Below are 24,578 nucleotides of genomic sequence, written 5' to 3'. Positions count from 1 at the left end.
TCTGACATTATTCATCTTCATAGCATCAATCTGATTTTCTCTGAGGCACCCCATGTCGTGAAAGAAGTGTTCCTCAAAGGTCACTGATGGGCACTGAAATTGGTGCGTGGCTCCCTGAAACACTGATGGGTTGTGGCTCAGCCAGGTTTCAGGAGAGTGGTTGTAACATGACGTGATCATGCTGAATCAAAAAAACTTATTGTAACAAGGGAGGTGGAAAGAAACGTCACACTGGGACATCTGGGATATTTTTAGGAGAAATATCCTGTGTAAATTACAATAATAACATTATAAGCTTTTTAAGTCTGTTACAAATATGAGCATATGGTGCCACAGCATGGTACTGCTCCTTGGTTAAGTTCTCTGGGCAATACTGGAATTGGCTAAAAACCAGAGATGTTCTTTCCTTTTTGTTCACTTTTGAAATGTTTAAACCATTTTCTTTTGGACTGAAACAAAGTGTTGGCTTGCTCCATCTCCAGATTTCTCTTGGCTTTTTTCTCAAATTGAAGTGCTTGACACAAACATTATTGAAAACATCACTGAAAGGATTATCAAACTTTTTACTTACCCCAAATACATTTTTCAGTAGACACAACTTTTATGGAGATGGGTCATCCTGCTGACTTTGCTCAAGCTGCTCATGTGTGAGTTGTTAAGAGGGCCTGAGACCCAGCCTCACATTACTGCTGTGTCAGAAGCAGTTTCCATAGTTCTTCAAAAAAATAATTTGATTACACTTATTGTCTTTTCTAAATTCCTAAAGAATGATCTCACTTCCATTACACTCTGTGGGTTTTTGTAATTGCTTTGTATAAGAGAAAAAACAGGCCCTTAAGAGTGTTTGTTTCTAATATTAAAATAGAGAAAATAAATAAAGAAAGATATTTTCTGCAACATTATTGCTCAGGGGTAAAGGAGAATCCAAGGTGAAAGACCTAAAGAATGGAGTTAATTTGTTACAGAGGACTGGTTGCACAGGCATGAGTCTTTTCTTCTATCTAGATAAAACTCAACCTATATCAGCTGTTTCAGACCAGATGTGGGCTGCTGAGTGGCCTCTGTGAAATGAAATGTCAGTTCTTAGCTCTTTGTAACAGACACAAAGAGAAAAATCAGCCTTCTCCTGGTGGATGAGCTCCTGTCCTTCTGGCATGGCAGCAGAGAGACCAGAGAATGTAGCAGTTAACAGAAATAAGATGATGAAATGCCCTTATAATCCTGTCAGGGGTAGTCTTTCGACTATGCGATCTCTGCAGGAGGAATTTCATGCCTTCACCTCTGCCTCTGCAAATATTAATCTGCTGTAAGCAAGAATCTGTATCCATTAGCCCAAAATTTTTTTTTTTTTTTAACATCTCCTCTCCTCACTGCAGTGTCCCCATGGTACCATATTTCTGGGTACCTCCTGTAACAGATCCTGGTAGAGGATGACAAAATATCCTATCTCAGGTTCTCCAGTTTCTAGAGGTGTGTCTCACTGTGTTGTTGATTGTGCTGTCTAAAAGTTTTGATTTTCCTGTGATGTATGTTAGCCCAATTGATGTTAAATAGCATGGAGTTGCTTGTTATTTGTAAGTCAGGCTATTGGAGCCATTTATCCTAGTTTCAGCCCTTCCTAATATCCACAGGCAAAATTCCCCATCACTGCAAAGCTGATAAAAGACTAAGTTGCTCCTCCTTCATGTTCACTGAAGGAGCCCTGAACCAGAAGAAAGTTACTGTGAGTATCATCAGGAAGGCCTATATTTATGATTCACAGCCCAAACATCCAGGAAGAGCTGTAATAAGACAGAAAATTGATGAGCCTTATAAAGGTTTTATACAACTAAACCCTGGAGCCTTATAACTACATTTAGTGAAGAGTCACCTTAATTCAATGTTTACTGATGACGTTGTTCATCTGTATTGCCTATATCTCTTCCTATCCTGTACAGAAACAATGATAACATACTCGGCAGCAAAACAAAACAACCAGAAGGACTATGTCACTGTAGTCTTGATTATTCCCGAGGCCTGTATCTCTCCTGTTTTGATCAGGTTTTAGGAGTATTTGTAGGAAATGGCAACAAAATACTACTGATTCACAACTGTTGCACTTTACACCCCATCTGCACTTACACTCCAACTGTGCAAGTTGCAGGGCTGTGGAGAATTCAGCCCCTGATTCCTGCACTCATGTGGAGGGTATAAATGACTTAGAATGGTTTGAGTTGTCATGCTCTGTGGTTGGATGACACTTCAAATGTGAGAAACTTTTATCCTTGCCCTGACTCTGGACATGACTGTACTGAGTTATGTCTTAATGGTTCCTTTCTTCACTGTGTAAGGGGACTGAACCCCATTATGAGGTCTATATAGCATATTGATCAAGTTTTATGTCCCCTCAGGATTTAATTATAACAGCTTTTCTCTGAACAATACAAACATCCTTAATTAGACGATTGCACTGTAGTGCCTGCAAAGTTAAGCAAAAAAAAACCCCAACAAATCTGACAAAATATATTTACCAAAAAAAGGATGGTGTCAGGGCTTGGTTCTCTCACTTTTAGACTGATGTAACACCTTTGACTCCTGATTTGCCCTGCTATAAGTGAGAAGAGTAGCAAGGCCACCATAGCCATAAAAGTACCCATAGAAGGGTGTTATCTAAAAGCCACATGAACTCTTTGTCAAAGACTTTAAATTAGCATCTTCATGTCATTCTGTCTCCTCAAACGTTCACCTTGTGGCCACCCAAAGACATGATGCTGTTCAGCTTGAGCTCTATATGATGATTTAGGGCAGATTGTCTTGACTGATATATGGATCAGATCACAGCTACCACTGGGAGAGAAGGTGTCACTGAAGAACAGGGCTGAGGCACCTGATTACTAATTAATCAGACATGAGAAAAACCTCATGGAATCAGTTTCTATTTAATTATGGAAGCCTCATTTGGCATAGGAGCATATGCTGCTAACTCAATCGAGTGCTTTCAACTGACATCAAATAGTAATTATCAGAAAGAATCAAGTTTTTTGATTATTCATACTAATTTATTGAACACTTAAAATTAATGAACCTCAGTTATTTTAAATCTGCTCAGTTGCACTGGGAGAAAAGGAAGGAGGTAGGGAAGGACAGTTTTAACAATTTAAAAGTACAGAGACTTGTTTAAAGATAAAATAAGTGAATTACAATATGTCATGAAATCCCATTGGTGGGTTGATACACACGTAGGAAAGTTCCTGGCATGTTCTGGAACTGAGGAAAGTTCTGACAATGGCTTCATTTATACAATCCTTCTATCCCCAAAAAATCTTCCAATGACATTTTAGGGTCACCATAAGGGGTTGGGCAGTGGACAGGAGATTTATGTGTTTGTCAGAGTGTTTCTATTTTAACCTATGGTTGTTCCAGTCTGGTGACTGAAAGGAAGTGCCTTTATATGCCACTGGAGATGAAGAGGAGGTAGCCTTTTCGCTGGGTCTGAAGCAGTTTTCTCCTGCTCCTCTTAGTTTGATTTGCATTATCCTGGCCCTTCTCCTGCTGACAATATACTGGCACAAAGGTTACAGCTGTGATAATTGCTTCTGACCTCTTTTCACAGTCCCGAACACAGGGTCCCTGTCTTCAGTCTATAAAGTCTGACTAATTAAAGCATCTCTTTCAGATACCAGATTTTGGGGAAAAAAAAATCAAAACCAAACTACAAAACAAAAGCTGTAAATCGCTGTTTGAGCCAGTTAATACATTATGCATTCAATGGTGTAATATCGCTTGTGTTAGTGGAACTGCTGTGGATTTATAGTGGGATAAATGAGATTTGTGTTCCAGCCTAGAATTTCTGATTGTTGAATGTTTTCTTTTAGCTGTTTCTAATGAGTTGTCTTGAGACCCTCTGTATCTGTAAATTAAAATGTGTTTGTTTAATCCTTTCTCAAAAAAGACAAAAATGCTTAGAAAACATGTATAGTTGTTCTTAAAAAAAATCTGTTTGTTAGAAATGTAGAATGTTGTCAGAAAATCACATGTAGCAATCGATTTATTATGATTTTTTTTGTGTTAATTTGTAGGGTCTTGATGTAACTCCCTAAAATTCTCTGTGTTCAGTCACAGGAGCTGACTTGATTCAGGTCATACTGAAAGAGAAGGAAAGAGTGGCGTTACCTACCCCAGGTACGTGACAGTCTGTGTCTGAAAGGCTTGGTCTGGGAGTCACACCATTTCTTTTTTACTACTTTTTCAGAAATAGACTGCTATTTTTCACTTCAATATTTTGCACATCTATCAACCCAACAGGGGTTCTTGGCATTCATTTAAGCATTTCATTGAACCATATCTACCATTGCTGATGATAAATGTGTGATTCCACAGCATAAAAGACTATAAACTTTTGTTAAGAAATACCGTAGCAGATCAGAAAGGTCATGGAGAATGTAAGACTACAGTGTATTTTAGTGCTTCATAGTGATCTTAGTGTAATAGTCTGACATTACTGCACAGTTACATGTCGAATCAGACAGAAAAATACACCAGAGACAAGGGAGACCTCCAAAGTTTGGTGTTAGTTGCATAGCTGCCTTGCTGCATATTAACAACAATAATCATTTACGTGGCAATAGGGTTTAGAGACCTTTTTGCAGAGTGTTACCCCTGAACAAACAAGTAATGGAAAAACAGACCCAGCCTTAAGGAACTTCACCTGAGTTTAATTTCTCTGTGTTTCCCTGTGCTGGTAACAGAGGGTTTTTCTACTCCACAATGTTACTGAGCGAGGGTCTAGCCTCCACACTTAGGCATGAGCTTGCCCCTGTGTTTTCAATACCTAGTGAAGCTTTCCTCAAGAAAAAAAATGCCAGAATTTCCTTTACAGTGATAGGACAGAGGTAGGTGCTTGCAGAGGCCTCCAGAGGGAGGCCCTGCCTGCTTTAGTTTAGGCCTTACTAAACTTAGTGTACAGGATTTCCCCCTGGAGGCTTTCCTTCCTCTCTTGATGGCAGAGCAAACTTAGGCAATTAATTTATGAAGACTGGCTCATTACCTGTCTAAAATACAAGTGCAAGTTAAGCACCTACATTTTGTGAAAATAATTTCTCCCAATATTTTCCTTATGCTAAGGCTTAGAAATTTCCTTTTGGATTGAGCTGAAAAATAAATCTTTGGGGAATGAGCAGGAGTTGCCCTGTGTCTCAGTCAAGACGGTTTTCCAAGGCAGGTCTTCATTACCCCTTGCAATGGGAAGACTCCTGCTTTTCTGAGGGTTAACAGGCTTCTGAGAGTTGATCACTCATTTTTTAAAATCTTCCATACTTTGGGAACTTATGGAAATTCCCATACTCTGGGAATTCAATCTGCTTTCTAGAGCACTGGGGGAGAAAAAATACATGAGAAGAGTTAGCACTTTCTGGTAGGGTTAGTTGCCATTTTGATCCAAGCACAGGTGACTGGCTTTTATTTTCATTTGTTCATCTTAATTTTGTATTCAAAATGTTCAGAGCTTTGTACACCATAAATAAAAAGCAGTTGCTTGTGAAGCGTATTCACAAGGTGTATCATAAGCTAAGTATGAAAAACCTCAAGATTTCCTGTCCCAAAAGGGACAGGATTTGATGGGTCCCAAAGAATTTGAATCTGTTTTTTCAGTTATCTCCCTGCCCTTTAACTTTGAAAATATGATCCTGGGAGAGATCTTTTTTCCCATCCAGCAGCTTCTTTTAAGCATGGAAGATAACAAAGAGCAGTTAGTGTTGCTTCATCAGTGACAAAAGGAGGATGTTAATGCCACAGATGCTTGACTATCAAAGAAATGGTAATTCTCCCAGCTACTGAAAATGATAATTCTGCCTTTGTATGTCCTGTTTTGTAGTTCCTTCTGATGCTGTCTTGAAATGGTCGCACCCAGAGACATGGAATGATGTGGAAAAAGGCTGGGGTGGATCCAACCACAGCATCCCAGGCCCTGGGGAAGACGTCATCATCTTACCTAGTAAGGAAGGAAGGAAAGGTGTTTAATTTCTCTAGGGATGCTGGGTCTGTTTACATTAGGATATGTATTTGTGTTGCAACGTGGGCTCCTTGGCACTAGTGTCCATTCTAGTGTGTGCAGGACACCACATTTTTTCCTTGTCACATTGAAATCTTGGCTACAGTACAAAAGTGTGATTTTTGGAACAGAATAATCATTCTTTTCCATTTACACATACACACAAACACACACACACACACACTTACTTACTCATACTGATATTCAAGCTTAATTATATGCAGGGACTTTATTTCTGGAGCAGAAAATTTGCAAGACCCAAAATCACAGCTCACAAATAGCTCATCTTTTGAGCCACCTCTCTGTGGTTTTTTGCAGGGATCATATTTTACATTTCCACAATTATATTACCTTCCATTTTTTTTTCCTGTTGCAATTCCCACTATCGATAATCTCTCAATCCACTTGCCGTGGATGCCTCCTAGGTGTTTTAGCCTATGCCTGTTTTTCAACCTTAGGCTTGAGTTACATTTAAATCCCAGCTCAGTTTACAACCTTATTGCACGAACAACCTTCTGAATTCTAGCAAAAGTGTTTGTCAACTTCCAATGAAATCTGGAGGAGAAAACTTGTGATAACCTTTTTACTTAATAGCTGGCCTTGCTATGATTGGGAAGTTGAACTACATGATCTCCTGAGGTCCCTTCCAGACATAATTATTGTATGATCCTATGAATACTGTGCTGTATGTATCTGAAATACTCTTGGATCTGCTAATACTCTTGGCTCCTCCTAATTTGTTTGAAACCAGATAAGTCTCTCTGCCTACCATAGCTCCACTTCTGGAAATGGGGACAACACTGCTCCATGTCTCTTCCTCTTTCACCTGGTTTTGGCTTATAAAGTCTTTGTGGAAGGAAGTTTCTGTTGCTTTGTGTTGGCATTTGGGCATGGAGCCTCAGTCATGGTTAGGACTTCTCTGTCCTGTGTCATTAAAAGTAATATATATATATATATTTAATTTCAGATTAAATTAAGAATTATGTTCAACCTTTAATGAATATTTAGTTTAATCTTCAGTTTTCTGACAAATGTTAAAAAAAAAAACCACAACACTTTTTTTGAAATAATGCTTTTCTTCACTTTTTTGGGAGAACTTACATTAAACTGAAGGGTAGATAATTTCCATTTTCTGATTAGGTCCCTATTTCCTATCAAAGAAGCACAATATGTTTTTTTCAGTTCTGTCATCTCAGTAGTTATATTGCATAAATGTGGTTAAGTGTTTGCAAGTTCAGAGGCCAGAGAAGGCACAGAAATGTCGCTCCAGGGATTTGTTTATCTCCTGTAGGTCCTGTGTCCAATGTGCATCTAAGGTAAGAGTAATCACATAGGTTTAGGCATCTTAACTTGTTCCTCTTCATTACAGTTAGTAGAGCTGTAAGAGTTACTGAGCTGACCAAATATGGGTATCTAATGTGAATTGAGTTGTTCTTCACTGATGGTATAATGGGCTCAAGTCACTTCCTTATATGAAGATATCTAGTGTTGTTTGAAGCACTCCAGGAGCATCCTGCCTAGCCAGGTGAAACCCAAGATGGTCACAGATGTCCCATATGTCACATTTGCCAGTCTTGTGTGAGGTCTCAAATATCCAAGGGCATTTCAGATAGTACTAAATCCTACATGAATTTACTATGGTGGGAGCTTAGACACCTAGCTCCCATCAGACAGCTCAGTTCAGGTGCCATAAATTGAGGCCTGAACCTCATTTCTCCAGAGCATGTTCAGCGGCACCTGAGATATGAACCTAACTTGCAGTTAATATATGTCCTCTGAACCATGATGTGAAGGTCTACATCTATTTCTCTTGACAGTATAAACAACACTAACATCCATGTAAAGATCTTGCCAGTAGGAAGCTGTACCAGAACAGGGGATTGACCTTCAATCTCCAAAGTCCAAATGCAGCACCCAAAACACTGGACTTGCTTTCCTCTTCCAACAACATTACTCCAGTGGCGTCGCCAGTACTTCATGTTGGACATGTGCCTGCTTGCCATTCAGAAACACAGAAAGTGTCCTTTCTGTCCTATGCTCCATGTTTCCTACTCCACTCTCACCTCCGCTATATCTGACCCCTTATGCAGGCATTACACAGTGGAGCATTTCTCGTGTGCTTTCCTCTCTTTCAGATCCTCTTGCCATTGTTGGATTTTGCATGCCATTGTATACTTTATCCTTCATATCTCTGAGAACAAGACCAGAGACAACATCAGATCATCTGTTTCAATTTCTTGTGTATCACATTATAACCAGTTCACCAATATCAGCCCATGATTGTCAAAAGACCAAATCAGTTCAGTCTTCAATGCCATATGTTAGATGCAGATATGAAGAAGCACAGGGGTGGCACTGATAGCTAAGGCCTCTGCACTGACAGTGGGTTAATTATGTAGGGTGTGCTGGTCACTGGAGGTAAATCACAATCTACACATAACCAGAAAGTAAGAAGTAAATGTAAAAAAAAGAAAGGCTAAGGATTTGGAGTTCTGTTGTTTAGATTAGATTAAGAGAGTGGGAACTGGATGCTGAGGTTGCGATAGTCCTTTGGTGCATTGAAAACTCACCTATGAAAAAAACTCCTCTGTTCTTCCTGCAAAGGTGAGTGTAATCCTCTCAATAAAGTAACTCATTTTAGCTGCCATGTGAGATATTGACCATGGCCTTCGTCACATATCACAAGGCCCTTCATGACTAAGCTGTGCCTGAAGCATTGCAGATTGCTGCCCACAGCCCAGCCCAACTGATCTAGTTCTAGGACTGGAAACAATACTGCTGCATCAGCATGCTGGTATATCAGAACTAATTAGCTCTCCTGAGAGGCAAAGATCATTAACTCAGGCCTGGCGCTGTGCAGCATGACCGCACAGCCTTTGGGGTCAGAACTAACATCTCCCGAATTTAGAGCAGTGATGGTTTGGTCATTTTAACTGGGGAGTGTCTGCACTGTGCTGAAGTATGTGGTATAGGGATTCTCTCTAGCATACTGGTGCCTACTGGTTGGGAGGCAGAAGGATAAGGGTTGGACTATTAGACATGATCTGTGTTTTACCATGGACAGGAATGTTCTCTGCCTATGAGAAATTGAGGGGTCAGGACAATAAAGCTTGCTCAAAGCCAGAATGCAGGTTGCTGCCGGAGCAGGATTAGACCCTGGGAGTTCCCAGTTCTGAATCACTGTGTTCAGCTGCTTAGAGCAGGGTGCTCCACAGTGTACAATAAAACTTTCTCTGCTCTTCAGAGGAGCTTTACTGAACAGTAAAACCACAATAAAATACCTAATGATTGAAAAGGAAAGAGGCAAATGATATGTGAAAATGCACTACCTGCTTGGACCAGTGGAGAGCCATACTCTGTGATTGCCTTTGTCCTATCAGTGACAAAAATCTCTTAGCTCTTATCACTAGAGTAGATATGTGTGTTTAGTTGGTGAGCAGACACTATTCTGCTCTCCAGTGCCTTTCTGGAATGATCCTTCAATTTTAGCTCAAGAACATGAACACAAACATGAATACAAACTGTCTATCACCCAATTTATTTTGAGAGAACTACTCTACTGCATGCCTGCCTTTTCTGATCATACTCCCTCTACTTTCTTTTTACTCTCCTTCTCCATTCTTGCTGGCTTGGAGGTGTTGAAACACTTATTGGGAGTCAACAGAGAGCAGGGTCTTCAAATGAAGGCACCTAAAATATAGTTAGGCAAGATGAATTTTCAGTCCATTTGTCATACCTTGCTTTGCTGCCACAAGTGCCACAACATGAGTTTCCAGTTGTAAGAAAGTTAACCCCTTCCTTGGGTCCAAAATCTAAAATGAAATCAACAATTTTTAAATTTATGTTTAATCATGGCATTTTATGAATGTTTCCTTTCCCATTTCCACTGGCTTGTGCATATCCTGCTAAACTCAGAATGGCTCCAGATGGATCCAGAAAAGTGAGAGTTTGTTCTCATAAGAACAAACATTCTGCAAACCACCCAAACTTTGTGCTGCTGTACCCACGAGAATAAATTTTTGTGATTCACTCCTGGGAAGATGCAGCTGTTTCTCACTCTCCACTGTCTTTTAGTGACTTACAATTCTCTTCTGAGAGCCATCCGTAATGATTTTCAGGTTGAAAGCCAAGCCATGGTTCTACTTCTAGTATGTTGTGCACTACTGGGTAAGTCCTTTCAGCCCCCAAAGAACAATTTTAGAGTCTTATAAAAACAAATAATAGATGTTTAGTGCTCATTTCTAGTGTGAAGAAGTGCACAGGAAGACTTTGGTCCAAGCCTAACATTGTGTTGAAATCTCTGAATGAATGTGGATTCCGAGAGTTCACTGAAGAGCTAGGGCACTGCTTAAACTTCACTAATGAAGGCTTCAATTTGCTTACTTAACAAAATAAGCAAAATTGCATCACTAGGGCTGTCTCATGGGCTGGACTCAGGAAAGTTTGAAAAGCTAGCACCTTTATTAGCAAAACATTCATATTAAACCCCAAGTTTTCATGTTGCTGCTTGGTGTCTGCTTCACATTTAGAAGGTGCTTTTTGGAGGGCTTGGAAATTGGGGTTGTGTATTAAGTTATTCCATTTTTTGCCCTGTTTGAAAGCATTGGTGAGACTTCAGGAGTTCATAGACTTCTTTGTACAAGGATGAATTTCATTTGCAACAGATGTGGGACCCTCATGTTAAAGTGACTTTTTGTGTTGGTGTGTTACAAGTCCCCTCAGTGTCTGACTCCCTAGCGCATACAAGTCTCTTCCAGTCCCAGCTGGAAAGCTTTAGCTCAGGCTGCAACAACTTGTGCTTTTATCTCTGGAGGTTCATCCTCCAGAGCCGCAGCCATCCCACAAGGACCTCTCGCATGCATCAGACTTCAGCAGTCCCACCACCTTGAAAAACAAGCTGGATGAGTTTAGTCATGCCATTTTGGCGGCCAGCAGAGGCATTAACTTCTCAAGCCCTTGGATTTTCAGGGCTTTGGTTTATGGTTTTCAGTGTGACACACTCCTGACGCAGCGTGCTCTGGGTGAAAGGAGAACGTGTTATAATTCCAGGCAATGGAATGCTGTTTTGAAGGGTATTGATATGATATCATGTAGCCTCTGGCAATTTCTCCCTTCTTTTTTATTTTTTTTTTCTATTTTTTTCCAGTGGTGGAATTCACTCTGTTATTCATTTTCTGATTTTGATTTTCTTTGAACTTTTTCTGTTTGAAGAGATGAATGCTGGAGTACTGTATCTCATATAATAGCTCTTCTGTTGTGCCTGATTTCCATTCAATGGCATAGTATGGTGTTTTACATAGCAATGTGGTTGATCAAAGGCATTTTGTGTCACTGCTGGAGTCATTAGTGACTTCTCAGTATTGTACGTCTGAACATTAAGACTGTGGCATACCTGTGAGCTTTTGTCTGAAGATAATACATGTAAAATGAAACATAGCCCTGTTTTCAGGCTCACACTATGGTTTGCTGGAAGTGGTTGCTTGCTATTATATGACTGTCTTAATGGGAGAAAACCAACTGCAGTTTGTATTTCTCTGAAGGTAAATCCCTTGAGCTCAGTGACCTAAAGTTTATGATTTTAACCCCTTAGTCATCATCTCCCTCTACTACATGAATGAGTGTATTCGGTAAGGACTGTGTAAAGAAGTGTCCTTTGAATCTGTTTGCTTTTCTCCTCATGTGTGTAAAGACTTTTTTTCATCAAAGGAACATTCTGTTGTTTCTACAGGGCAACATTTCACCCTCTGAGGACTTCACACTCCAAGCATCACACCCCAGAGTGTTGTTCTTTTCAAGTGAGGAAGCTATAGGTTTGCAGAGATATCTCTGAATGGGGGAATTTCTCACTCCTGTGTTTCAAGGCTCACATACGTGATGCTACAGTTACAGAGCAGTCAGCATTTCCTTTATAAAACCTTTTTTAGAAAGATGTGCAACTCAGCAAAAATATCTGTTCTAGACTGAAACTTGACATATAAATGGTATGCCTAGGAGCACTTCTTCTTTTCCTTGTAAAAATGTTTCAGTCTGTGTTTGATGAATATACTTATGGCCTTTGTCAACTGCAGCTTTTTGCCACATTCTTGAGCTGTGATTTCACAAACTAGATTCCCCTTCTGTCTGAGAGATATCATTTTAACAACATCTTCCCCCTTATTCTCTTTTCTCTGTTTCATATCCTCACATACTGTGCCTTCACTTCTCAGTTCTGCAGGGCATAGGACTATACCTGTCCTGTAAAGAGATTATAGACAGGAGTTTCTTCATGCCTGTAAAAATGTATCAAGTACTAACAGTATGAGATTTAGGGGAAAAAAAAGATTGCAGTTACTCTGTAGAGACTTATTGCATCTGAATGATATGAAAATTTTGCATGCTTGAAAGATGTTTCAGCCCAAATATGCAGGGAATTTCTTTTGAGATGGGGTGTTTAGAGTAACCATGGGTTGCTGCAGTACTTGGCATAGTCCTTGAGAACAGTGGTTCTGGGCTTTCAGGGTGTCCCTTGCTGATGTCCAGAGAGAAAGAAGAAAAAAAAAATGGGAAAGGAAGAGGTGGGAAGATTGAGTTAAAGAGATAGAGTAGGAACATGTATGTAGAAAAAAAAAAGCAAATCTGCAAGCAGACCCAGGACCCCGGACTATGCAGAAGTCTCTTATCCCTTGAAGCTGTGTAACTTCAGGGCTGCAAAACCAAAGAGTCAAAAGCTAGGAAATGGTAATATTAAAGACAGCCTACTCAAATTTTTTTCAGTCTGTTTCTGACTGTGCTTTCCATAGGTTTTGGTTATGTTTCCTGCAAATAGGGATGGGAAAAATTCCTAAACCTTTGTGCTAAATGGCTTGAGTCAGCCCCTAATTATATGTTTTGGGGAAAAGACTTTCACTTTACTACCTATTCCATGGTCATTTGTGGCTTCATCCAAAGCAGTTGCTAATGGCTATGGGCAGAAGCAAAACTGTGAAGCAGTTGATCCCAAGACACTGCATGGCTCTTCCTATGTTCCACACCAAAACTGTTTCAAGTGACTCATTCTCACTGCTCTGTCAAAATCTTTGGGAAAATATGTGTATTCCTTAATCTCTCCTGTTATGTATATCTGTGCCTTCCAGTAAGTGCATATGAGATCAGCAAATCTCTGGGTAGGGTTTGGCCGTTGCCATTATGTTGAAGATTCTTATTTTCTGCAAACTATTTTTTGAAAGTCACAATTAGATCATCTCATTGAACCCTTTGTTAAGGAAATACCTTGCTTTTCCTTCTTCTAGGGGCATCTACTGACTCAGAGATGCACCATACCAGGAAACTGTTACTCTTGTCAATAAAGAAATGAGGGAGCTGGAAACCACAAGCTGAGGACTTGAGCAGGTTTGCAGTGCAATCAACTGAAAAGCTCCTAGTGAAATCAAAGAGCAATACATGGGCCCTGAGGGTGGAATTCACCTCTGTGCAGTGGCCTGCCTCTAAATGATGCACCATTTACGTCCATCCTCATGTCCTACTTGGAAAGCTTAAGTGGTATTTAAAAGGTTCACAGACTATAGACTTGCAGCTTTAGGAGGCAGCAGTGATGTTGTCATTGTGCTCAATCAACAGCAGTCCCCACTCTGTTCTGTAAAATAAAAATATGCTCCTTGTTTTGTCCTTAAGGATCTGAGGGAATGGTGCTTCCCCTGGTCACTGTAAACTAAATTATTAATAGCAAATGAATAAAGAATTGGAGAATCATAAAATCATAGAGTCATTTAGGTTGGAAAAGACCCTTAAGATCAACAAGTACAACTGCAAACCTACCACTGCCAAGCCCACCACTAAACCATGTCCCTAAGCACTACATCTACACATCTTTTAAATACCTCCAGGGTTAGGGACTCCACCACTTCGTTGGGAAGCCTGTTCCAGTGCCTGACAACCCTTTCAGTGAAGAAATTTTTCCTAATATCCAATCTAAATCACTCCTGGTGCAACTTGAGGCTGTTTCCTCTAGTCCTATCACTTGTTACTTGGGAGAAGAGACTGACACCCACCTCGCTACAACCTCCTTTCAGGTAGTTGTAGAGAGCAATAAGGTCTCCCTCAAGCCTCCTTTTCTGCTGGCTAAACAACCCCAGCTCCCTCAGCCGCTCCTCGTAAGACTTGTGCTCTAGACCCTTCACCAGCTTCACTGCTCTTCTTTGGACATGCTCCAGCACCTCAATGTCTTTCTTGTAGTGAGGGGCCCAACACTGACCACAGGATTTAAGGTGCGGCCTCACCAGTGCCGAGTACAGGGGGACAATCACTTCCCTAGTCCTGCTGGCCACACTATTCCTCATACAAGCCAAGATGCCATTGGCCTTCTTGGCCACATAGGCACACTGCTGGCTCATATTCAGCCAGCTGTTGACCAACACCTCCAGGTCCTTTTCTGCTGGTCAGCTTTCCAGCCACTCTTCTGCAAGCCTGTAGTGTTGCGTGGGGTTGTTGTGACCAAAGCGCAGGACCGAGCACTTAGCCTTGTTGAACCTCATACAGTTGGCCCCGGCCCATCGATCCAGCCTGTCCAGATCCCCCTGTAGAGCCTTTTTACCCTCCAGCAGATCAACACTCCCACCCAACTTGGTGTCATCTGCAAACTTACTGAGGGTGTACTCGACCCCCTCATCCAGATCATTGATAAAGATACTGAACAGAACTGGCGCCAATACTGAGCCCTGGGGAATGCCATTTGTGAAGTCTGGCTTCCTGAAGATTGTGTTGATGTAAGCAAAACTTTCCTCTTGGTTGGAGGGGCAGAAGTGGGCTTTTATACACAAAACCTGAGGGAGCAAAGCCAAACTGCTGGGAGGGGAAAAACAGGGACAAGGTGTCATTAGAGGTGGGTTGTGGTGTGTGGTTCAGTCTGTCACCCTGATCACACCCACAAGGTGGGAACTTGCAGGATCTCTGTGGCTATTTGACACCATTGGATTTTTTCACTTCTGCCAGTCTTGTTCTCTTCAATGCCATAAGGGAAAAATCCTGTCTGGGCACAGCTTAACTTAGTCCTATTTCATTGCACTGGATGATCAAGATTTACTTTCATAAACAGAGCCAGATTCACCTAGCGAGACTAACTTGTCTCTAACTTGCAGCTCTTCACAGGCATTCTTAAAGGTTCAAGCAACATTTGATGAGACTTAAGCATTCAACAGTACCATTGTAAATATGATGTTATTATTCATTTATCTGATTACAGCCACACCATGGAGCCTCAGCTGTAGATGAGGCTCTGGTTGCGGATGCTGCACAAACACACAAGCCCTGCTCCAGTAGTTCTAAGTAAAACCAACCTAAATAAAGCAAAACTCAAGCAAGGCTAACATTCTTCACCTCCATGCCACACTTTTTGGCAAGTAGTGTTGGTAGGCTGCCATCGTTCTAAACAACCCTCTGCTTTGTTTCTCAGACCGGACCATCCTGGTGGATATGACTCTTCCCCCTCTGAGAGGTCTCTACATCCTGGGGACCCTCGAGTTCCCCAGCAACTCCAGCAATGTCCTGAGTGCAGCCTGTATCGTGGTGGTGGGGGGTACGCTGAAAGTGGGTAAGTGAGCAGCCTGTCTTCTGGATGCCTGAGGTTTATTTCTGCTCTTGATAGATAGAGAAGTGGGAAGAAAGACTGTATAGTGTTACTATAAACATGCTGGCCATCCTAATGCCACATAGCTATCTGGATATCTGCAATGTGTACACCCAGAATCCATGGATTATCCACTGGAGCTAATTACCTGCTCATTTTATAACAACATATTACAAATACTGCTATCTTCACCCCACTGAAGCTAATGGCAATACTCCTGATTTCATCACGGCTGACATTTTATCTGATATGTGTAAAAGTCCTCCCTGCTTCATGTGGGGTTGCTTTATAGGGCAGTAACTCCTCAGGGCAGGCTCTACCTTAGTGTTCAGGCAGTGCCTAGTGTCTATAGGCATTAGTAAGACACTTTCTAGGTGACACAGAAGTATTTAAAGACAACATACACAGAGTCACAGAGAATCCCCAGAGTGGCTGGAAATCCTGCTGTGGCATGAAACTGGCACAGCTGGATTCAGCACATTTGTTCCTCTCATCCCTCTGTACCGATGGGCACCAGGACTTCAGGGAGGTACCACCTTGCCCCTACTTCTAGTAGTTTCAGAGTCCCCAATGTCACTGGGGCTGTTCCACATTATTTGTAATGGACAGGGTCGGTGTTTTTCCACACAGAAATAATTACTCACATAATTCCCTTTAAATACCAAGGTTCCTAAAGCCAGGCACTGTATTTACTTACAGAAATCCTTAGGACTCTGGGATCACATTGTTGATCACTGCTTGACCTTTCTCAAGATTGGTTTCATGAACTTTAAAAGGAGAATTTGTTTGTGTAATCACCTCCTGAGGAAGTCTGCTCCAATATTTGTTTGTTGTTAATCTCAAGGGACTGTTTAGTTAATACATTACTGGCCAAAAGAGTTATTTCTCTGCCTTGTGTATTTCTTTGGAAAAAGGGGTTTGAAAGCCTAATCTGGGAGGTTAATATATATATATACTTAAAAGAATCTCAGTTGTTTCTTACTTACACTCTTTTGTAGTTTAAATGTGGTTTCATATTGGTTTTAAGAAAAAGCATGTGTTCATTGCTAAAAACACTTATTAAAAAACATTGAGGCACTTCTTTGCTGCACAAATTCCCCTCCAGCACATCTGTGAGTAGTAATGATATTAAAAGCCAAACAGGTATTTGCAGCTGTTAAACCGTAGTCCAGCATCTTCTGGAGAGGTATCCTTGCTCTAGTTTCAGCTGTGAGATGATAGGTGGGTAGAAACTCTGCAAGTTTCCCACATCTTATACTGGCTTCTACGCTTACTCGTAAAACTGGGAGTGCATGCTTTTTTTTCCCTTCCTCTTTCTCTTCCCATGTGTTCGAGGCCTAAAGGTAACTTCTTGGAGCCCATCTGTCCAATCCTGACTGTTCCATGCCCAAAGGAACGTTTTGAAGCCCATCTGTCCAACTCTACCACACCCTAAAGAAATCCTGACATGCAATAGATAATGAGACAGTTTAGTAAACAGATTTAATAGATGTGGACATCAGCATTCAGTCAGCATTGCCTGAGCGGGATCTGAGGTTGACATCATGTGAGCCAAATCCCCAGGTCCTCCCTGTTGTGTAACTTCTCCATGCCCTGTTTTTGGCACAGCAATCTTTGGTCACATGCTGTTGCTTCTAATTCAGTGGCCTGGGCCAAAGACTTTCTGCTGGAGCCTGAGTATTTTGTTCACTTAAAATGCTAGAGAACAACGATAAGTTCTACAAACAAATCTTGGACTTTGGTACCTTTCAGAGCACTTGGCATCTTATCTGCAGGGAAAAAAAGTCAGATGCTAAAATATGACTGTAAGTACATAGGAACTCAGCGATGATGAGAAATACATAACAAAAAGAAAAAAAAATCAGTGTAAAATTGAAGTTTATGAAACATCAACAAGAACCTAATTAATTTTATTAAAACAATAATTTGCAGGGAAACTGGGATGAGAATGTACAGTGATAGTTGGGAGATCAGAATTCGTGGGACATCTTTGTTCCTGGAGGGTTTGTCATCAATTTCCTCTTCAATGTATGATCACACTCCAGTGTGAATTATGATCAACAGAATCACTGGGAGATGTGAAATGATGAAAGCTCTGTAAAGGGCTGCAAGAACTCTGTCAGAGCCCTCAGACAACCCAGAAGTAAAATGTGTGGATCTACCCCGACAATAATTTCTCTGGGTGCTCCTAGTCTTTCAGTGTTGTTGGACCCAGGGAGACTTTCTGATTACTTCTTCTCCAGTAGTCCTAGCTCCCAGAAAAGGAGCTCCTCTCTTTCTCTTAAACTTTCAAAGTCTCTTCTTTGATGGTGATATTTGCAACAGCATTTTATAAACACCGTTTATTTCTACCTCCCTGTGTTATCATGCTGTAAAAAAATAGATATTTTTCCAGTTTATAGAAGGGGAGTTTGAGGTTCAGAGCGATTAACTGATTTGCTAAATATCATTAGCACACCTGTGTCAGAATAAGAAAGGAAATGTTCAGCTCAACATCTCAGGTTTTTTTTAAGTTCTATGCTAGGGTGGTTCCATTCATTTTAACCCATAAGTCAGCACTAAAGCACAGATGATATGTGCAGAAAGTGCCCTGTTCCACTGCTGAACAAAGCCTTCAGCTCCTGATAAGGCTGCAGAAAATGCTGAAGTTTGTTTTGCACAAATTAATCCATTGGACTCATCCTGAACTCCACTGTACTCAGCTGCTCTTTGCTGGCAGGCTATTTTTGCTTTTTATAGTAGAACTCGCCAAGTAATTATCCAGATAGGATTTCTCTTTTTAGTCTCAACTTGTCACATTCTTTTTTTGCATATCTCAGGATGGCTGCTTGTCAGTCCTGTCACTCATTTGAGGCAAGAAGCCTAAGGTCATCATTAGCTCATGGCTTGATTGTCTGGAGATGAAACCCCAGACATTTCTGATGTCTCTTATCTTGCTTGTGGTAAGAGAGCTCTAATACGTTCACTCCCCTTCTTTTCAGTACTAGTAAGAAGCCCCTTATTGACTTCCCAAAGGGTAAATCACTGTATTTCATGAAATGGCCATGTGTTAGTGATGATTAATGCTCAGCCTTATAATGACAAGTAGGACACAAATGTGTTTCACCAATTGATTATCTTTTCTAGCTTCTCCAGTACCTCTACTGTGTGGGTCTCATCTCATTTAGCTGTGATCTGAGTCCCATCCTGCAGTCACATAGCATCCCTGCGCAGCTATTCAACTTGCATGAAGATGGAATACTGTGGATGTATTGAGAGCAATTTTCCACCCCTGATCACAGAAAAAGTGGTCTGAAAAGTTCATTGCACCATCTGCATCCCCTTCAATTCAGCTCTCAGCCTCTGCCTGTTTGCTCTTTACCCTTTCCAAGGCACTTGGTTTCTTTTAACTGATTGTGTTATCTATGGAAGGGATTTGGTTCACATGTTTAAGACACCCAAATCTAGGTGTAACATGTGGACATCAACATGTGAGCTGGCTGTTTCTGTAGAGGTGTAGCCAATCCAGTCAGTGGAGTCACTGCAGTCAGTCGAACTGGCCAATACAAGTATCTAGAGCAAATTACAGTCTACATTGTGTTGTCTGATATTTGTTAGCTCAGACAACCAGAGAACATGGAAACATCTGCATTAAGGAACCTAAATGTAGGTATATGAATCTCCTTGGAAACATGGTTCAGTTGCCTAGCTATAAGGTTTTTGTATCACTTTGGGCACCCTCAGATGTCCCACCTGGCCACCAGCTTCTGTTTAAAAAGCCACTGTTCTGTCATTGATCCCTGTCTTGTATCTGCCAATCTCACACAGTGGATTTGGAGGGTGCTAGGACTCTCAGGCAGCATTAGATGTCTATATTTAGGCAGCTGAATCCTGTCCTACATCTCTCACTTCTTATTCCTTGGACATTCATCTCTCACTTCTGGCTGCTGGTTCCTACTCCAGAGCTGTCTGTCTCTCATCTCTTCTGTTTATTTGGCAGCATCACGTCTAATAGGCAACCCATATGATGTCTCTTTGTTTACAGCTGCTTTTACAGGCTTCTTTGCAGAGTACAGTCCGAACACCTGAAGGAACAGCTCAGGAAGGAGAACTAACACTAGGTGACTATTCAGCTGTGTACTGACCATGAATAAAAACTCTTCAGACTTTCTAGTGACAATATATCACTGTTTTCAAAATAGCTGGGTAGGTAGAGTCCAAGAAGTTTTGAATTCAGGAAGCACACAGCTGATACTGGAGATGGTCACAGCAAGATACTTAGCAAAGTCTAGTTGCCAATGGAAGGGAGGGGATCTTATCTCAGAGATTTCCTTGCTCTTATATACAACAGCTGTTGCAGAGTGTTATGTTGTAAAGAAAGGAAAAGCTTGAAGGGAGGAAACACCCACTATTCTAGGAAAGAATTGAATGGGTTTTGTTATGGAAAAAGAAAAAAACAACAAAAAACTGTCAGGAAGAACATCTGGAATAAAAATGAAATATGAAAACAATGGAAAATGCTTTTGAAACTCAACAACAAACTAGATCCAGGCTGCAGTCCAGAATAAGTAAAAATCTGGGTAGAAAAAACACACCTATCTCTGTTCTCCCTTTTTTTTTGTCTACTTTCACAGAGTGGGTTGTTATCCTCTCCAGAGGTTAGACCTGATGAAGGGTTATGAATCAGCTGCAAAAATTGCGCTAACAGGTCTGTGTTGCAATCCAGGCAGCTGGGCCTCACACTTCTTCAGGAAAGTATGTAATCAGTGATGACTTTATTAGCAGCAGAGATTGTTTCCTATACATAGGATTATCATATATGGGGTTTTTTTTGCACTGTGTAGTGCATGTATTATGTGCCAGCACTCTCTGGAAGAACATCAGCTTTGGATAGCCTTTGTAGAAGGTCACACACCTGCAGTGAGGCCATTTGATGTGACATCAATCATCAGGCAGACAGTGAAGGCACAAACTGACTGTGCAGTGCCTGCACAGAAAGCCCAGTTCATGGAAAGTTGCAAGCTTGCTGCCTACACACCAACAGGTTGACCTGTGTCTGCACTAAAGAAATGCCTGAGATATCCAGCGTGGACAAACCGCTGCTCACAAGCACTGCTCAGGCTGGCAGAAATGTGACATATCTGGATGGACGAGCAAATCCTTCAAAGTCCAGATAAACTTTCCAGTTGGAAAATGTGTTTGAGGAAGCCCTGAGTATTTTCTGTATACACTGTCATTAGTCCCTCCTGACCTTTTCTGCACATTTCACCAGACACTTCTAGCAGCTTCTGGTAGCAATTACCTTTTTTTCTGGTTCTCTGCCAGAAGTGCCTGATGATCTCATTTTATGATCAGCCAGGTTGCTCATCAAATTGTTAAGCCTTCCAGCTGTAGTAAGAGTATGAAGTGGGATCCATTTCTGCACATCTCATGTGCAGGATGGGTAATTCCACAGTTTGATGTGATCTTATGTAGGACTTGTTCACTACAATAAAGTGGGGTAAGCAACCTGAAGTTTTCACATCCAAAGTTCAAAGACAGGCAGTAAAGCCCAGATCGTTCACATGTGTGTTGCAGTAATTATGATTTCAGTGTTTATGGCCACTTGGTATTTTTAACAAAACTACTTAAAGCTGTGATTTCATATGCCAGTTACTTCATAAGGTGACGAAACTTATCCAGCCCCAGTGACTTGTGTGCATTAACTATGTTGGATTTCCCTATGAGTAAGCTGAGGTAGCTGCCATTTCCATATCTTCATTTTCATGAGCCATTCTGCAGGGCTGTATTCAGGCTAAACCAAAGTACATATCCCAGACCTTACTTAGCTTTTGCTGTTGTTTTCCTTTGTTCCCTGTCCATTCACACAAAAAACATTGCCTTTTCAAGACCCATTTTATTATAATTTGAACATTCTTCACTTTTTTTCTTAATTCTTCACTTCCCAATTATTGCTGTCTTTGCTGGCCCATCTCTTTGATTTTCCTTTTTGCCCATTTGTGTCAGCTTATCTGCTTACTTTCAGTATCTTCATACTCTTTCAGGTCATTGATAAAATGTTGTGTACCACAGGGCTTGCAAGACCAGACCAGAAACAAACCTGCTTGAGTCAATACCCCCATTCCAGTCAGTCAGCCTGTAAATTAATGTGTGCCATGTTCATGTTGTGCCAGTGCAGTTTGTTAATCAGAAAGTTTTGTGCTACTAAGTCAAGTGCCTTGGAGAATCCAATTATATTATATCAAAGCTATTATCTTTATCAGGTATACCTGTAATCTCATTATAAGATGATAACAAGGAAGTTTCACAGGACCTTTTTTCTATAAAACCATGTTGATTGGCATTAATTATATCATCCACCTTTAATGATTTATTAATTGTCTTCAGAGTTGGACATTCCATTTTTATTTATTTTTCCCCTAGAATCAGTGTCAAGTTGACAGGCCTGTAATTACCTGGGGCTCTTACTTTTATCTTTCTTTGAAACATTGGCACAATATTAGCTTTCTTCAAGTGCTCTGAGACATCATGAGTGATCCCAAACTTGCTGAAAAGTCCACCTTAATAGTCCAATGAGTTTCTGGGCCCACTCTTTTGTAGTCTTTGCATTTAAGTTACTGAAACCTACTCCTTTAACATCATGGAACTATTAATGGAAATAAACAAATTTAAGATTATTTTGTTCTAAATATACTTAAAAGAAGTCTAATATTTCTACTCATAGACAATCTCCTGTGTTCTTTTGTGTCATATACCATTTACAGTTTCCAGCCACTGAAACATTTCTGTGAATGTTATCTTCTCACTTTTTAATTTCTTTTCTAAGGGTTTAATATGGTGATGAGCTATTTTGAATAGTTTTATTATAACTTCTTTGTTTCTCACTCTGATTATATTTTTGTTTTGTGTGTTGTTTTTTTTTTCTTTAACAAGGATAACATTCCTTAACCTAGTGTCATGCTTTTTAGGATTAAAAATCACAAATTTTAGCTAAATGTAGATGTAATTCTTTTAAAAGAATGATAACTTCCAGTTCGAGCCTCTAGAATTCACATTTCCAAGCATTTGTCTGTGATTGCTAAGCCTGGAAGCCTGCTTAAAAATTATTTTAAAATTGAACTGAGAGTTGGATATATCACATATAGCTATTTTTAACTGACTTAACTGGAAGAAATAGTAGACGCATTGTAACCAGCAGTAAAATAACACCACCAATAATAACACCAACAGTAATGCATAGTGATAATTAATAATAATCCCCCACTTTAAGGGGACATCATCATGATTAGGAAATGGTAATTGTGAATAACATTGTAAGATCAATATAAAGGTCTCAAAACATTTTTGTTTAGTCTTTCTTTGGTCTTCAGTGTAGCTAATAGCTTCGTCCCAGGGTAATGTTGGCCTGAGTACGTCCAGGCTGAGTATTTTAAACCACAACTTGCTGTGAGCGTGAAGCAGGAAAACAATCACTCTGCATACAAAAATAGACACAAATATCTGCATAACTCTTCTGTGGCTCTAGCTGGATATTTGTTCAACGTAATGCATCAGTAGTGAAAGTGTTTATCACTAGTTTTGCTTTCTAAAAGTAGTATTTGGTTACAGCCCAATTCCTGGTTTTCTTCTGTTCAAACCACAGTTATGGGAGTTTAAACAAGAAAATCAAAGCTGGGTGCTGTAAGACTGAATTCCCTCTATGTCCCCAGAGAAGATACAAGCTCACTGGTGTGAGATATATTACAGGGGGAACATGCAAGTCTTGTACTGTTTGTCTTTGACCCATTTAAAAGATGTACGGAGAATTTAAATATCCACAGATATCAGTCAGAGACTGGTGGAGAAAAATGAATTTATTTATTGATTTCACTTAATTAAAAAATGCTCCTAAAGAAGAAGGTTTCTTTAGGATACCAAATCAGCTCTCTTTTCCAAACTAGTAATTTTTAAATATTAAAAGAACATGACAGTCTAGCTAATTTTGTACAGATATGTATATATTTTTTAGTTCTACATCTGCTGCAGTTTTCTGTTGCATAATTGATTTAATCTCTGATTTTAAAGGAACGCTGAACTCTTTTACTGGACTCTGCATACATTTCTCCAGGGCAAAAACTGTCCTACTTTTTCCTCCTTAGTATCTGTTTAGTGCTGGGCCATTTTCTTCTGAAACTGTAAACTACCCTCGGTGAAATAAATGAAGTCACAGTTGGAATACAGTTTACTGTACAGACTTATCACCACAAGATAAGAGCACCATCACACATGCCAAAACTTCTTGGGCATTTTCTCTTCCCCTGCTCTTTTCCCTCAATCTTTCCATTTCCATTTCCATTTTACACATCCTGGCTACAGAACTCATCATTACCGGGGAACTGGTGAAATTGTAATGGAGCAGAAAGGCAAAACTGGGCTGAGGAGGGAAATGCTAGTTCAGTCATTTAGACATTTAAATTTGTATTCAAGTACCCCAGTTCCCCTGCCCCCCCATTTCAGCATTACAAAAGGTGTTGCTACCTTTGAGGTGAGTTGTTGCTGTTTTGTGTTTATTGCAGGTTCTTTTCAACATCCCCTAGAAAGGGATTTAAAGCTGTTGGTCCTTCTTCGGGCATCTGAAGGGATTTACTGTGATCGTCTGGAGGAAATAAATGTCAGCCCAGGGGGTATTGGTATGAAACATGAGTTCACCTTTTCATAGGAAGGCAATCTTAGGCAATAGCCAAATCTACCACTGTTGAGCCTGTTACTATGTCATACAGGAAAATATCTAACAAAGGGACACACATTTTTTGAGCTAAAATTGTTAACTTTCACCAGGTCAATTCCTGGATTTTCTGTGGATTTTATTTAGGCAAAATTTGATAGAAGTGATCAACCAGGGGTCAAATCCTGAAGTCTTTATATGAGGAACTGGAGAGGACTTAAAAGGACTTACACACATGTAAAAGGGTTTCGTCTTGGTTTTAGATT

At 40.4% G+C, this 24,578-nt stretch overlaps 1 protein-coding gene across 30 annotated transcripts in view; it reads left to right on the top strand.

The window, feature by feature from the left end:
- Window positions 1–24,578, top strand: part of PKHD1 (PKHD1 ciliary IPT domain containing fibrocystin/polyductin) — a 268,857-nt gene that overhangs the window by 159,323 nt on the left and 84,956 nt on the right. For 29 of the 30 annotated variants that reach the window (XR_015708033.1, XR_015708034.1, XR_015708037.1 and 26 more), the window contains 4 exons: window positions 4,096–4,161; window positions 5,852–5,971; window positions 15,456–15,593; window positions 24,164–24,277. Coding sequence is in view for 24 of the 30 variants with exons in the window: in XM_087773809.1 (XP_087629935.1) it covers window positions 4,096–4,161; window positions 5,852–5,971; window positions 15,456–15,593; window positions 24,164–24,277 (438 nt within the window). In the remaining 6 variants the exon portion in view is untranslated. The remainder of the gene's footprint in view (window positions 1–4,095; window positions 4,162–5,851; window positions 5,972–15,455; window positions 15,594–24,163; window positions 24,278–24,578) is intronic. The other variant, XM_087773812.1, reaches the window with a different exon arrangement.

This window comes from Nipponia nippon, unplaced genomic scaffold (genome assembly GCF_047370975.1).
Source record: "Nipponia nippon isolate SJK-2023a ecotype South Korea unplaced genomic scaffold, ASM4737097v1 scaffold_4, whole genome shotgun sequence".
Classification (NCBI taxonomy): Eukaryota; Metazoa; Chordata; class Aves; order Pelecaniformes; family Threskiornithidae; genus Nipponia; species Nipponia nippon.
Note: the sequence above shows the minus strand (reverse complement) of the source record. Positions and strands in the feature narration are given on the sequence as shown.